Here is a 14,747-nt window from a genome sequence, read left to right on the forward strand (position 1 = left end):
GATCTGACTGATTGACACCCTTTGTAGCTTTGTCACAGGTTGAATTCAGTGTCTTTAAATGTCTTTGAAAGTTGTTAAGTGATGATATTTGTATGGTCTTTTGGACAGGAAACTAAGAAAGAGGCAGCGCTTCCGGCGGTAGAACGCTTTCACAACCAGGGTGAATTTACAGGCAATAATTTATATGGACTGTACAAGGGCAAAGAGCAGAGTTGTGTCTGATGACATGCACTTTAGACTGACAAATGCTTATTTTACCAGGAGGCCATTTTTAGGTTTAAAATTATGTATTCACTTTCTCAGGAATGTGTTGTGAAGAAGTCTTTTTTTTTCTTAAATAAGTGATGCAGATTTTTGCTGACATTATTGTGTTAAACTAATGGATGTTGTCACCATGGTTTTGTGTCACTTGGTTAGACACTGTTTGTTAAAAAAATAAAGTACAGATTTGTGTGTATACTGTATACACTGCTTGGATTACACACAACAACACAAATAAACTTGTAGGGAAAAATATAACACTCAAAGTCAAATGCAGAGGACTTTATTACATGAAAGTAAGGTACATACAAAATTTCAAGAAACAAAGAAAGTGTTTGTTCTTGGGTTAACAAATCAGATGTAACTCGACATCGTAACTCGACCTTTATAGTCACAGGTAGCCAAATTATCCATCAGCACTAGAAAGGCCTTCAGCCCTCCACCTTATGTAAAAAAAGAAGATGATGTCACTGACCACATAATGATTGTCATCACGCTGCTGGTATGGTCCAGTTGAACAGCTTGCTCAAATGAACATTGAGGTGCATTAAGTTGATCGTTACTTTAAAATCAATAACAAAAAAATATGTAGTGCTGAAGAGAAAAGATACACTTTTTGAAACTACAAAACTTTAAATTCTCTAAAGACCTGACTTGTGGTTTTGAGTGACTGCTCTTAATGACCTACCTACATTTGTTTGATTTTTTTTCTCCACTACTTTCTACAAACAACAACTCCGTTTATTTCTGACACTATTGTCATGATAAACTACTTTAAATCTATACCCCACCCAGTTTATTAAGAACTACATCAAAACAATATAAAAACATTTCAATTTGACATTAATCAAAGAGCATTTTTTTTTTTTTAAAACACGAGAGAATTACACAGTACTCATATGGAATATGTACTAATGTATTTTGTTTGTTGAGCATCCATCAATTACAAAGTCAAAAACGGCCACATTTTGATATACTGAACTGAATTTATGGCAATACTGAGTTTAGGAGTGAGGATATTCGTGTTTGAATTTGTGTATCTCTGTTCTTGTGTGTGATGTGATGGATGCATGAAACAAAGGTAAAAGTGAAACTCTACTTCAAAGTGTACAGCACAAAATCACATTACTTCAGTACACACTTAGGGGCATTCACGGTGAGGGAATTTAGAGAGATGGGTGTTGTGTTAATCAAAACATACTTGACTGTTTAGCTGTATCTGCTGGGGGTGTGGTCAGATAGGTGGGGGTGGGGCAGGGAGAAAGTTACTTGGCGTTGGTAGAGCTGCTAAGCATCTTGCGGACGGCCTGGGTAATGCCATCGCGGTCGATGCCGTAGATCTTGAGCAGCTCTTGTGGTTTGCCGCTGCCGGGGACGTGGGACACAGCCAGACGCTGCAGATTGAAGCCAGACTCGTTGACCATGGCGGAGGACACTGCCTCCCCGAGGCCACCTGTGGGACAGCAATTCATCACATGAGAAAGAGATGTAGAGGGAAGACAAATTCTCACTCAAGGATGGGCTTCACATTATTATTACAAACAAGCGCAATCTAAACATGTTCCCTTAACCACTGTCTGCTGAGACATCCAACATCACACTGATGGCATAAAGGCTTTGTCCAGTCAAGTCCATGCCATCATCCATCCCCTTTCTCTTAACAGGCACAGGGCACGGCTGTCTGTGCTATCTAGGTCACGCAGAGCCCCATGGGCACATGCTCAGTTAAGGAAATCTGACAGCACTCTGCCTCTCTCCGCACAATACTAAAACCGTGTCTGCAATGAGGGCACACAACAGCCAGCCTCCCCTCAGCCAATAAGCCAATGCCACCACATCGCGTCTCTTGTCGCTGAACCAATGGAAACATGCCACCAAAACACAACAGAGGATACAGACCAATGACAGGGGCTTGCTAGATTATGCTCAGAAGCTTGTAGCTGTTAGGTTAGTGGTGGTTAAACAATATGCAGAACCTGAACAGCATATGAAAACCTACCTTCATAGTAGTGGTCTTCCACAGTGAGGATTCGTCCTCTGGTGGCACGTGTGTGGTCCATGATGGTTTTGACATCCAGGGGTTTAATTGTGAAGGGGTCAATGACCCTGACAGAGATCCTCTCTGAAAATTCAGTTCGGGAATTCAATTTCAAATTTATTTATAGTGCCAAATCATAACAGTAGTTATCTCAAGAAACATTATATGTAGAGTAGGTCAAGACCACACTCTATGACTTATTTATAATTTACAGAGACCCAACAATTCTTCCATGAGCAGCAACAAGTCATATTGCTTTTAATTATAATAATAATAATAATAATGATAATCGGAATAATATTTATATATAGCATTTAATGTGATACTGTATATATTTGATCTACTTATGATCAGTATTTCATGTACTGTACCTTTCTTTAAATGCTCAGCTGCAGCCAGAGCCTCGTGCAAAGTCACTCCAGCTGCCACTATAGTCACCTGGTCGTCTTTGCTCTGGTACACCACCTGGAAAAAAGAATTGTATTACCATCTGTCTCAGGTTACACTGCTTGATGTGTTCATTTTGCAGTGACAGTTTTCTCTCATCTCTCTGATCTCTTATCTTTAACCACTTATCCGGGGTCGGGTCGCGGGGGCAGCAGCTTTAGCATGGGACCCCAAACTTCCCTTTCGCGGGCCACATTAACCAGCTCTAACTGGGGGATCCCGAGGCGTTTCCAGGCCAGTGTGGAGATATAATCTCTCCACCTAGTCCTGGGTCTCCCCCGAGGCCTCCTCCCAGCCGGACCTGCCTGGAACACCTCCCTAGAGAGGTGCCCAGGGGGCATCCTTACTAGATGCCCAAACCACCTCTACTGGCTCCTTTCAACGCAAAGGAGCAGTGGCTCTCCTCCGAGTTCCTCACGAACTTCTCCGAAATGGGTTTTCTCAGGAGGGTGGCTGGAGTCTCCCTTAGAGATAGTGACAGTTTTTCTGTTCTCTCATTTTCCTCACACTATCTTAGCAGCCTTACGTGACCGTCTCACCTTAGCCTGTCCAACATGGAAGTCCTCGTTGCTGTTATAGATGATGGCACTGTCTTGGCGGTCGGTTCGGATGTAGCAAACACCCTTTTAGAAAGGAAACGTGACAATCACCAACAGGACACTGACAGGAAATAAAGGCTATTTTGCCAATAAATAAATGTTCTATGGATACTGTAGGGAAGGAAACCTTAGGTACCTTTGTGCTTGCAGCCAGTTCCACAGCCTTCTCTGTAGACACACCATCACAGGGATAGAAAATGGTCGCTCTGGGGAGGGCCCTGAACATAGCCACGTCCTCTAGACCCATCGTAGAGGGGCCTTCCTCTCCTATAATACATTTATAGTTGATTTCATACGCTCAACAATCAGAAAGTCATCAAGAGTTATTGAGAGGGCAGGGTGAGCTGAGGCATGCAGATCCACAGATAAAAAGCCAGACTTTGCATGCAGTATACCTGCACTAACAGAGGGACACCTGGTTCCCTATGGACAGCTTCCAGGGCGGACAGAAAGGGAGAAACGGGGGAGGGTTGAGTACTAGCTGCAAGGCCAAAGGTTGGCAAATACAGCAAGGAAAACACAGGATTAGCAGGAACGTGAGAAAGGATTGAAACAATTGCACAGAGATCATTCTTTTATACATTTATCACCATTAGGGATACTGTGAATAAAGGGTGTTATGTAATGCCTGGCTTCAGTGTGAGGGTAATAAAGGTGGATTTTTTGTGAAGGTGTGGTTGGGCAAGGTGCATGAGAGGGGTTGTCGTGTGTCGGGCTCATCGGCGGCAGTTTACTAACCGGTGGACAGGCCGCAGTGGGAGCCACATAGGTTGATGTTGCTTTCTGAGATGGCTGCCATGCGGAGCTGGTCGTAGGCGCGGGTGAAAAAGGAAGCAAGAGTGCTAGCGAACACAACGTTCCTCTCACGGGCAGCACATCCCATGGCAACACTGACCTGGGAAAGGTATATATTTTTTCTTAGTACCTACATCACAAGAGATACCCACCACAGATCACACAGGCTTGATCCCTAAAAGTTCACCCAGAGGGTCAATTGTCTGTGGCACAAACCATATTTGAAAGCCTCTTTGAACTAAAGACCATGCTAAGTCCAGAGTCTGTGAGAAGAGTTTTCTTCAAATCTCCAGAGCTTATTTTCCCATATGTGTTGAATCTGTGGAGTACCTCCTATTACAAATAATTTCCTATGTCCTATCTACAAAACTCTCCACAATCCCACAACTTAATTTCTTGCTTTGTCAGAAGCAACAACCAAGCATCCATGAAAGTGCAAATGTGATGTTAGATAAATTCTTCAAGATACAATCAAATAAAGAAAACAATTTCTTATATTATGTTAATTTCCAGGTTGCTACTTGCATTTTTGGTTAGAACAAGTTTACATGTTTTAATGTTCAAAAAACGCATTATTTCTCTCCTCCTGTCTGTCTGTATATACCTGTATTAATCCTCTGTCTGAAACACTCATGAAACACAGCATGTGTCTCTTTATGGCCCCCCTCCTGAAAAAAACCCCGTCTTCTCTGATTGGTCAGTGTTTCTAGGTCTCATGCATTTGCCCTCTCTGTGTCTCCGGGGAATGACTGTAATGGCACTGTAGCAGCATTTATTACCCATTTATAGTATAGTTATGACATCACAACAGTACAGAAGTCCAGATGGCTCCTTTAAAGGCACTGTTTCTGAATACAGGATTTGTGCAGTTGTCTGTGGATTAAGCATTTTGACACTTTATATAGACATTTTCAACTTGTAGCCATAAACATTCTTAATATGTCAAAGTTTGATTCCTGTTCCATTAAAAAAGTCTCTAGCACCTATACCTGGGACCTTTAAAATACAATGGATTTTTGTGTCATTTTTATGAGCCACAGACATTTTGCCATTCAACATTTGACTTTTCTCACGCATTCAGCCAGATGGTCCCGCCCTCTGTGCTGATTAATATTTTACTTCTGACTACACTTGTCAAGACTGCTTATCATCACACACATGCCTAACCTACATTAGGATTGGCTGCTGCCGGAGCCATGACAGCACAAGGAAAATTTGTCTGATTGCCTCCGTCCAAATTATTTATCTAAACTCAGATACAATAATGACAGAGGTAGGACAAGGGGGGCTTTCGACAGCAGCCACATTGGCCATAAGAAGGCAAATGGGTTACGTTTTTTCCCATCCTTACATTATGGATAGACAAGTCATGTGTAATTAAATAACAAAGGTTCAGACCCACAGCTGTGAAATGTAAGGTTGTACTCTTTTCCAAACAGAGATGAAAAGCTGAGAGCAATTTACTCAGCAAAATACCCACATTAAAGAGAAGGGTTTTGCTTGTTTTATAATAAAGCTTTAAAAAACAAAAGACACCATTAGACCAAAAATAATAATTAGTTTTTTTTTTTCATAAATATGTCTTAAAGGTGTCTTTGTGAAATAGGGGTAATTCTGTAGATTCACGAGGGATCATACCATGTTCTGCTGAGCGATGTAGCACTCCACAAAGCGGTTGGGATGCTCGTTCTTGAAGATCTCTGAGTAGGTGAGGTTGTTGGTGTCTCCATCAAGGGCCACAACGCGTTCATTATAGCGGCCTAACTTGGCCAACGCCACCCCATATGCCTTCCGTGTGGCAATCTATAAATAAAGCGAGACCAAACAAATCAGTTAGGTTGTCTTTTCATTTTTAGGAAAGATTTGAATAATTTGTCTCTTTGGTTTCTGTGGACGCTGTGTGAACATACTAATCTTGTGGGCAGGTGACAAACCTTTTCTCCAGCCTTGTAGCTGGGTGCGCTCGGCATCCTGATGTTCCTCAGGCTGACAGGTGGGGAGTCCTCTTTGGGAGCAGAGGGGTACAGGTGCTTGCTGCTGTTTGTGATGCGGCTCTGCAGATCCTTCATAACCATCTCGGCCATGTCTTTGGGCAGAGGTTTGGCATGCCACCCCAGCTTATCCTCTGCAGCTGAAACCACATTCGCAGTTTGGTGAATGTGTTCTATACTTTAGCTCGTTATGTTATATACACTACAAGGGGACATTTGCAGTTGAGCAGTGGACAGTGACAGAAAGTTACCTGGAATGCCTTTGCCCTTGATGGTTTTAGCGATGATGGCAGTGGGCTGATGACGTGGTTGGCTCAGAGCCTTGCAAAGCTCCTCCACACTGTGTCCATCCACAATGATGGCATGCCAACTGTACAGGCACACACATTAAAGCCACATATTAAGACACTCTTACAGTATAGTATGCTTTATATGGGATGGACACAAACCAGGGCATTGTTCAAGGTCCCATATTTTGCACATTTTCAGGTTCATACTTATATTTAGGTTTTCTCCTAGAATATGTTTACATGGTTTAATGTATGAATATACCTGTATTCACTCTCCGTCTGAAATACTGAATACTAAATACTGAATACTTTTCACAGTATGTATATAACACCTGGACCTTATTTATAATCAAATCATATAAAACCATATAATAACGATCAGCCTCATACGTAAATATGAATTTTCTTTTATGCACTGTTACCCAAAAGCTTCACAGCGTTTCTGATATTTCTCTACATGATGCTGCAGAGGTGCAGAGTCACTTTGGCCCAGACGGTTGATGTCCATGATGGCCACCAGGTTGTCAAGCTGGTAGTAGGAGGCAAACGACATGGCCTCCCAGACAGCGCCCTCCGACATCTCACCATCCCCCAGCAGGCAGTACACACGATAACTGTTGGAATACAGGGTAAGATTATGCGATCGGTGTGTCCCTGCATGTTTTTTTGCATATTTGTGTGCGTGGTGCACGTTCAGTTGAGGGTCGGGTGAATATCTCACGAAAATGTTCTCTGACACTATCCCAGTCAGATGATTGATTCTCTTTGCATTTTCTGACAGTTGGCCCCTGAAAATGTGGAGTTTCACACCTACCTCTGATACATGTCTTCCATAAAAAAAAAACTTAAAATAGGACAAACTATCACCTTTTTTTTGTTGCCATTACACAGGAAAAAAAATATTAAATTGAATCAGTTTGCCATACCACATTAGAACAAAAGAATAACAAAAAATATATGGCTGAAAGCACAATGTCCAAATTTGATTCTGAGAATAAATCAGCTCAAGTGAGATATGACTGCTGGGCCGGTGATTATTAGAGCAGAAGAATTGTGAGAACTGAGCATGTAGCTGCGGCACACACCCACAGAATCCAGAAAATCACTGAACACTTGAAAGAAGTATGATGCAGACCTAAAATTGAAATGAAGAAAACCCTAAAATGTTTCAACCATAGGGTTTCAACACACCCTAATGTTGAGTCAGTGTTTATTTATACAAGGCAAGGGATTTTTAAATGCATGCAAGAAATCTAAAATGCATATAAAGCAACTACAATTGCCAAACTAGAGCCATTTATTTCACTTGTTCTGTGTCCACATGAATGAAAGATTACCTGGACTTGTCAAAGTATTTCCCAGTGTAAGCCATTCCACAGGCCACACCGAGACCCTGCCCCAAGGAGCCAGTGGTTACATCCACAATTTGCTGCTTCTGAAATGCACACAACCCAACACACACACACACACACACACACACACACACACACACACACACACACACACACACACACACACACACACACACACACACACACACACACACACACACACACACAGAGTGTTATTAAAAAAAAGCTAGTATACTTGTGCTCTATGAGATGATTCCTATGGTTTGATTCCTAAGGTTTGATTCCTAAGGTTTTGTACAGTATGTGACAGCTTACAGGGGCTGGGTGGCCCTCCAGGGCAGAGTCAACCTGGCACAAACTGAGCAGCTCGCTCTCTTTCAGGTAGCCTGTTTCAACCCACATAGAGTACAGAGCTGGAGCAGCATGACCCTGTGGAGGAAAAACAATCACAAATCAATAATATCTGAAGTATTTAGACACAAACAATAATATGTAAAGAAGGTTTCCTGTTCAGAAACTGACTGAGTGACTCTAACCTTGGACAGGATAAAGCGGTCACTGTTGAAGTTCTTTGGGTCTTCGGGGCGGTACTTCATGGTGTGGAAGTAAAGCACAGACATGATTTCTGCCACACTGCAGCATGATGTGGGATGTCTGTACGACAGAGGAGATGTGCTGTTACCCACATGTCAGACATCAGTGCACACACATGCATACAAGGAATGTGGAGTTACCACAAAAACGCACAAAGACATTTTAAGCACATTTGTTGTTAAGAGCATATAGTTAAATCAGGTTTCTATGAATATTACTATGCATATTATTTAAGGGGGAATGCTACTAATTGTTGTGATTATAGATGCAGCCCAGGTAAAAAAAAAAATAGTAGGACACACACACACACGAACTCACAGACACACACACACACACACACACACACACACACACACACACACACACACACACGAACTCACAGACACACACACACACACACACACACACACACACACACACACACACACACACACACACACACACACACACACACACACACACACACAAACACACAGACACACACACACACACACACACACACACAGATAAATGCAATTCAATTCAATTCAATTTTATTTATAGAGCCAAATCATAACAGAAGTTATCTCAGGACACTTTACAGACTAGCTAAAGACCACACAGACTAGGTAAAGACCACACTCTATGATAAACATAGACCCAACAATTCCCCCCTAGAGTACGGTGGCAACGAAAACCTTCCCTATTAGAGGCAGGAACGTCAGACAGACCCAGCTCTGTGGAGGACAGCCACAATATAACGGCACACAACTGTTCTTATTTTAAAATGTCACAGAATATCCAAAAACCCAAAATAGTTACATGTTGGACCAGTAACTATGAAATACACTGTATAAAGAACATTGGTGGTGCTAATGGACCAATCATAGAGCTCTATTGACAGCATGCTGTATACTTAATCCAAAGGCCCTCCACATGTGACAGAGAACTGGTTGTAAATGTCATACCATCAAAATAAATTAAAACATGCTTTCATAAACAATCATTACATAAAGCCATTATATTAAGCCACCCACCAACACTTAATCACCATGTGCTCCATCCAGTGCTAGTGCAATTATTTGATATCTAAGGCTGTTTTTTGGCCTTTCCCACATTTAAAGGTATTGTAGAGTATTTCACTGAATAATGTACAAATATAACAGATTACAAAAGTTATTTGTTATTTTACATAGCCGTTTGTCATTAATACTAATGGGGCTCAAAGGATTATAGGTTAAGTAACATTTTGTCAAATTTCATTCAGAGCGTCCCTTTGTTCCAATCAGTGTCTGCAGAGCTGTGAAGGGGGGAGTTGAGCTCCAATATGATAAGCCTCTTCAATCCTCAGATATACAGAGAATTCTGCGCTTCACCTGCTCAAACAATGAAAACTCTGGGATCACTGTCATTCTGCTGACATCTGAGGAGACAAGATTTCTGTTCATCAATAACACTTCTACAGCCTCTTTCTTGCAGCAAGCGTGCACTTCTAAAGTCTGCCTGCATAATACAATCCACCCAGCATTGCACACGGTAGACTATTGTGCCACACTGCATAGATGCATATTACCTCTCCATAGTCATAAAGAAAATACAATATTTATCCTCTAAATATAGGACTTTGAAGTAAAAAATAATAATCATAAAAAAAGACTATACATATCTAATCATTCTCCAGAATATGAAAATCTGATCAACTTTGAAAAAAAAATTGAATTATTCATCTTTAATGTCAGCTTTGTCTCGATCGTGTATGTTAACTACTCTTCACTCACAGTGACACATTGATGCATTAATATTTCTGCAACATAGTGTTTCTTCTTTTATATAAATGTTCTATAAACCAAAATGAAATTGTGTAGTGTATATATTTTAATTTCATTTATTTAACCGATAAAGGATTTTGAGCACAACTTATTAAATGCAACATTAGTGGATGCCTAAATCATTCTGCCAGCAGGCCACAAGAGAACAAAGGCAGGACATGCTGTTCCTTTGGCCCTTCACATGCAAGTCTGTGTGTGCATCTGCACATGCATGTGTGAAATTCAGCAGATGTGACTGTTGGTGTTCAATCTATTCATGCTGCAAAGAAATACTGAGTGCACATTATGTTTGGCACACTTTTTGCCTGTATGCATTGCATTCACACAAGCTCATATCTGAGAGTCAGCAGAGGAAACTCACCCACTGCCCGCTGCAGTTGTTGCCTTGATGGAGTTGATTCGGAGGAGATTAGCGATGTTCCTCAGTGCCTGCACTGTCTGTTGGTCAGGTTTGTGGTAATCCTCCATGAAGGCAAATGTCAAGTTCTTCAGCACCAGAAAAGTAGACCAACTACAATCCTCTTGTGTGTTTTGAATGTGTGTGTGTGTGTGAGAGAGAGCGAGGGTTGCTAAAGAACGGCACCTGTGTGTGTGAGAGAGAGCCAGAGAAAAAGAGAGAGAGAATGGAAGAAAAGCTGAATTTATCCTGTCAGGCGTGCAGGACACAGTGCACACACACACACATGCACAGAGAGGAGGAGCGGAGGAGGAATCCAATGACGTAAGCTGGGTGTTAGTGCCTAAAATCCAACACCACTCATTTCATTGGCTACTGTGTGACTAGGATGGTGGAGGTGTGTCGCAGCTAGATGTGCATTAGTGTGTGGGTGTGTGGGCTAATTGGGGGGGGCATTTGAGGCATCTCACCCTGATTCACTGTGACTTTATTGTCTGAGCTCATAATTCAGATCCTGATGGTGGATATGAACGTGAGCGTGAATGGTTGTCTGTCTCTGTGTGTCATCCCTGAGATAGAATGGCGACCTGTCGTGTCAGCTGGCATTGGCTCCATGCAGCCCCCCCCCCCCCCCCCCCACACACACACACACACACACACACATACACACACCCCACCCTAAAGGATATAAGGGGGTATAATTAATTGATGGATGGTTGGTTGATTGCTCTTTGTTATGTACTTGCATAAATCACCCCATTCTTAGTGCCAAACAGGCCCTCGTTTCCTTATGTGAGATATGTAATGGTCCCATATTATGCTCATTTTCAGGTTCATACTTGTACTTTGGGTTTCTACTAGAACATGTTTACATGCTTTAATGTTCAAAAACACATTTTTTTTCCCCCACTGTCTGTTTGAATATACATGTATTTACTCTCTGTTTGAAAACAATCTGGCTCTCCAAAAAGCCCAGTCTGAATGGTCAGTGTTTCCAGATCTTTAGCATCTGCACTGTCGGCATCTCCGCACAGTCATTGCAGCTGGGGAATGACTGTAATGGCACTTTCACTGCACTTTCTACCTTCAAATAGTAAAGTTGTGACAAAGCATGTATGTATAATATTTTTAAAAAAAACACATGGAAATGTTTTACAGTATGGGACCTTACAAAGAATGTGAGAGGGATTATTTTTTCATCAAACAACTTTATCTGCTTATATCAAATCCCCATCCTCCAAAAAAAGAAATCCTATTCCAAAAAAAATGTATTTAACAACAAACCCCAGAGTAATACAAACGTTAAGAAACCTTCTCAAAGCAGCGATTACCACCCTGTTCAGCAGACCATAACACATTTTTGTATTTTGTTACCATGCTCTTTTTTCACATCATACTGAAATACGTTTTTGATCAATTTTTAGTCTTAGCTTTCATCATGCTGATGAGAGAAAAAGAAGGAATGACAGATGTATACCATATCTCATCTTTATCTTGTGTGTTTATTATTTCATTTATTTTTGATAACGTTTGTTATAGTACACTTTATAGTTGTATAGAAGCCAGTGTAGTACCATAGTTGTATAGTGTAAGACCTATAGTGTTTATATTGTAATGCTCCAATGTATCTATTTTTTCCTCACATTCAAGCTACTTTGTCAATACTGTACTTAATAATAATACTATGAGCAGGGGGCATGAGACAGTTCGTGACTGTCTTCTGTCAAAATTAAACTTTATTCATCCCCGAGGGGATTTTTTTTACAACAGAGGGTAAGAAAAGCAACAAGTCCTCCAAGAAAAGGGAACATCACATGGGGGCGGGGGGGAGGGACCTCCCCACACTGTGCTCCCGTGGGATTTGAAGGGGAAAAAACTAGCACATAAAACAGCAAACTCGAAACAGTTGCATCAGGGGTGGGGGAAAAGGGTCAAAGAGGTTTCAAGCGCAGCCTACGGACACCGCCTGTCATCCTTGAGGGTGAAAGCTGCGAAGGCGTGGGATGGGGGGTTGTGTTGCGTATATTTATGTAAGTGTCCATGGATGCGTGTGCGATATCACTCTGTAGGGTCAGCTACCCAGTCCGTGTCTCAGTCAGCACGATGACACAGCAAGTTACCATGTAGAAGTCTTTGATTTGGTCCCAGTCAGAGTCAACAACCAACAGGTGTCCATGAAGGAACAAGGTGGGGGGGTTATGTGCAGAGCATCTCACAGCAGCCTTCTCCTGCAGGAGTTGTTCCAACAGCGGCCTTGGTCAGGGCACCGACCGAGATAGGGTCCAGAATGCAGATTAGATTGGTATTGTTAGGGCGAGCAGTCGCATTCCAATAGAAACGATTTAATCTGATTGTGTATCCTGGTCTACAATTTGATCCACACGCCTCGGCAAAGCTGCCAACTTCTCCCATTCGATCGTAACCAATCGGTGTTCAATAACCTCCGTCTGTGCACTGACAACTCGCTTAAAGGTGTTCCCCAGGTTACAGTGTAAAATCACCGTCAAAGTGTTCACAGCCTTTTCCAAGGTGGTATTCAAATAGCGGTCTCACATTGTGGGACTCTATATGTTTTATGGCTCTCACTATGAGTACACTATGTTCTTTTCACATGAAACCCTCTACAGCTGCAGCAGACCTGATGGACCAGCTACACAGACATGCCTCGACTTCACTGCTCCAATCTTATTCTAACCTGGAGGGTAAAATGTACAGTAAAGAGCACTTGGAGCTGCTCCCATGAAAACTAAATGAAACGTGACCCCCCCTTCTCTAAAATCTAAAATGACCTATTTACACAATTTGAATTTGTAATTGCACAAATACAAGGTGGCATCATGCCACACCAAAAATAGTACACTTACCCATTTCTATAATTAACCACTATACATGTAAATTGATTTATACTGTGTGAAATTAAATGTGAATAAAAAAATATATAAGGTCTTGTTAGTGTTTGATTTGCAGCTTTGGTACAGACATGCACATGCACAAAACATCTGCCGGGATTATCAACATGGAGAGAGTTGGTCTGCCATCTAGAGGATAATCTGTGACGCTACATTTGACCTGTTTGTAATGGTCACCTGCTGAGTCTAAAACATGCCATCCGAAGAGAGTCGATATGCTTTTAGCCATGGGCTGTGATGATGAGATTAGAGTGGTTTCAGTCTGCTGTTGTGGTACAGTCCAGAATCTTCCACTGGACGGAAGAGAAGGATGGAATCAAAATTAGTCTCCAAAGTCATTCTTGTTAGGAGGCAGTAAGGTCCCGTATTGTAAAAACCTAGATTTTTATGTCTTTTTAAAATTATAAATCAAAGTATTAAAACGTTCAACCCACAGAGAAATGCACACAGCCTGTATTCAGAAACTGTGACTTTAAAGGAGTTGTCAGGACTTCTGTACGTTTGTGATGTCACAACTATACTATATATAGGTAGAAAGTGTCGCTGCAGTGATGTTACAGTCATTTCCGGGCTGCAATGACGGTGCAGAGACACTGAGAACGCAGATACAAAAACCCCAGAAACACTAACCAATCAGAGCAGACTGGGCTTTTTTGAAGGAGGGGGGTCTTAAAGAGAGGTGAGCTAAAACAGAGCGTTTCAGACAGAGAGTGAATACAGGTATATTCAGACAGACAGCATGAGAAAAACAATGTGTTATTGAATATTAAAGCATTTTAACATGTTCTAGTAAAAACTCAAATATGAACCTGAAATGAGCATTAAGACCTTAATGTAATAATTCAATGTTATGAGATTACTCTTTGACATAAAATTAAAGTTTCATTCTCCAGTTTCTTGGAAAAGCCTTTCAAAATGGAAAAGATCTGGCAGAACCACATACGCAGTGTATATGTTAGGGGTGCAGCTAAATTAATCTCTATTATTTTCTCAATTATCCAACAGTCCAAAACATTAAGATATTCAAACCCAGGAAATATAAAACTGAAATTAAGCATAATATGAGACCTTTAATGAACACGATACACACTGGCCAATGTCTTTTAAGATTTTGGGCCGCTGCATTTTATTAGCGCTACAATCCAATTAATCAAACAATTCTTGCTTGGCATTAAAGGTTAACAAAAACACAGGCACAATAAATCTGTGAAGCATTATGTGGACCAGATAATCTTGCATCTGTCGCATGAACATTCACTGTTTCAT

General features: G+C 41.4%; 1 protein-coding gene across 1 annotated transcript; it reads right to left on the minus strand.

The window, feature by feature from the left end:
• Window positions 1–540: 540 nt before the first annotated feature.
• Window positions 541–10,767, minus strand: LOC310965279 (transketolase-like). Its single transcript, XM_083938784.1, has 14 exons — window positions 10,537–10,767; window positions 8,310–8,427; window positions 8,089–8,202; window positions 7,759–7,856; window positions 6,844–7,035; window positions 6,383–6,501; window positions 6,075–6,271; window positions 5,779–5,943; window positions 4,084–4,240; window positions 3,482–3,612; window positions 3,286–3,369; window positions 2,671–2,764; window positions 2,261–2,383; window positions 541–1,714 (listed from the first exon to the last, which is right to left on the minus strand). Exons 1-14 carry the CDS (start codon window positions 10,641–10,643, stop codon window positions 1,527–1,529), a joined length of 1,887 nt encoding a protein of 628 aa, XP_083794910.1. The 5' UTR covers window positions 10,644–10,767; the 3' UTR covers window positions 541–1,526.
• Between the last annotated feature and the right edge of the window lie 3,980 nt (window positions 10,768–14,747).

The sequence above is a fragment of the Echiichthys vipera genome (assembly GCF_963691815.1).
Source record: "Echiichthys vipera genome assembly, chromosome: X".
Lineage (NCBI taxonomy): Eukaryota > Metazoa > Chordata > Actinopteri > Perciformes > Trachinidae > Echiichthys > Echiichthys vipera.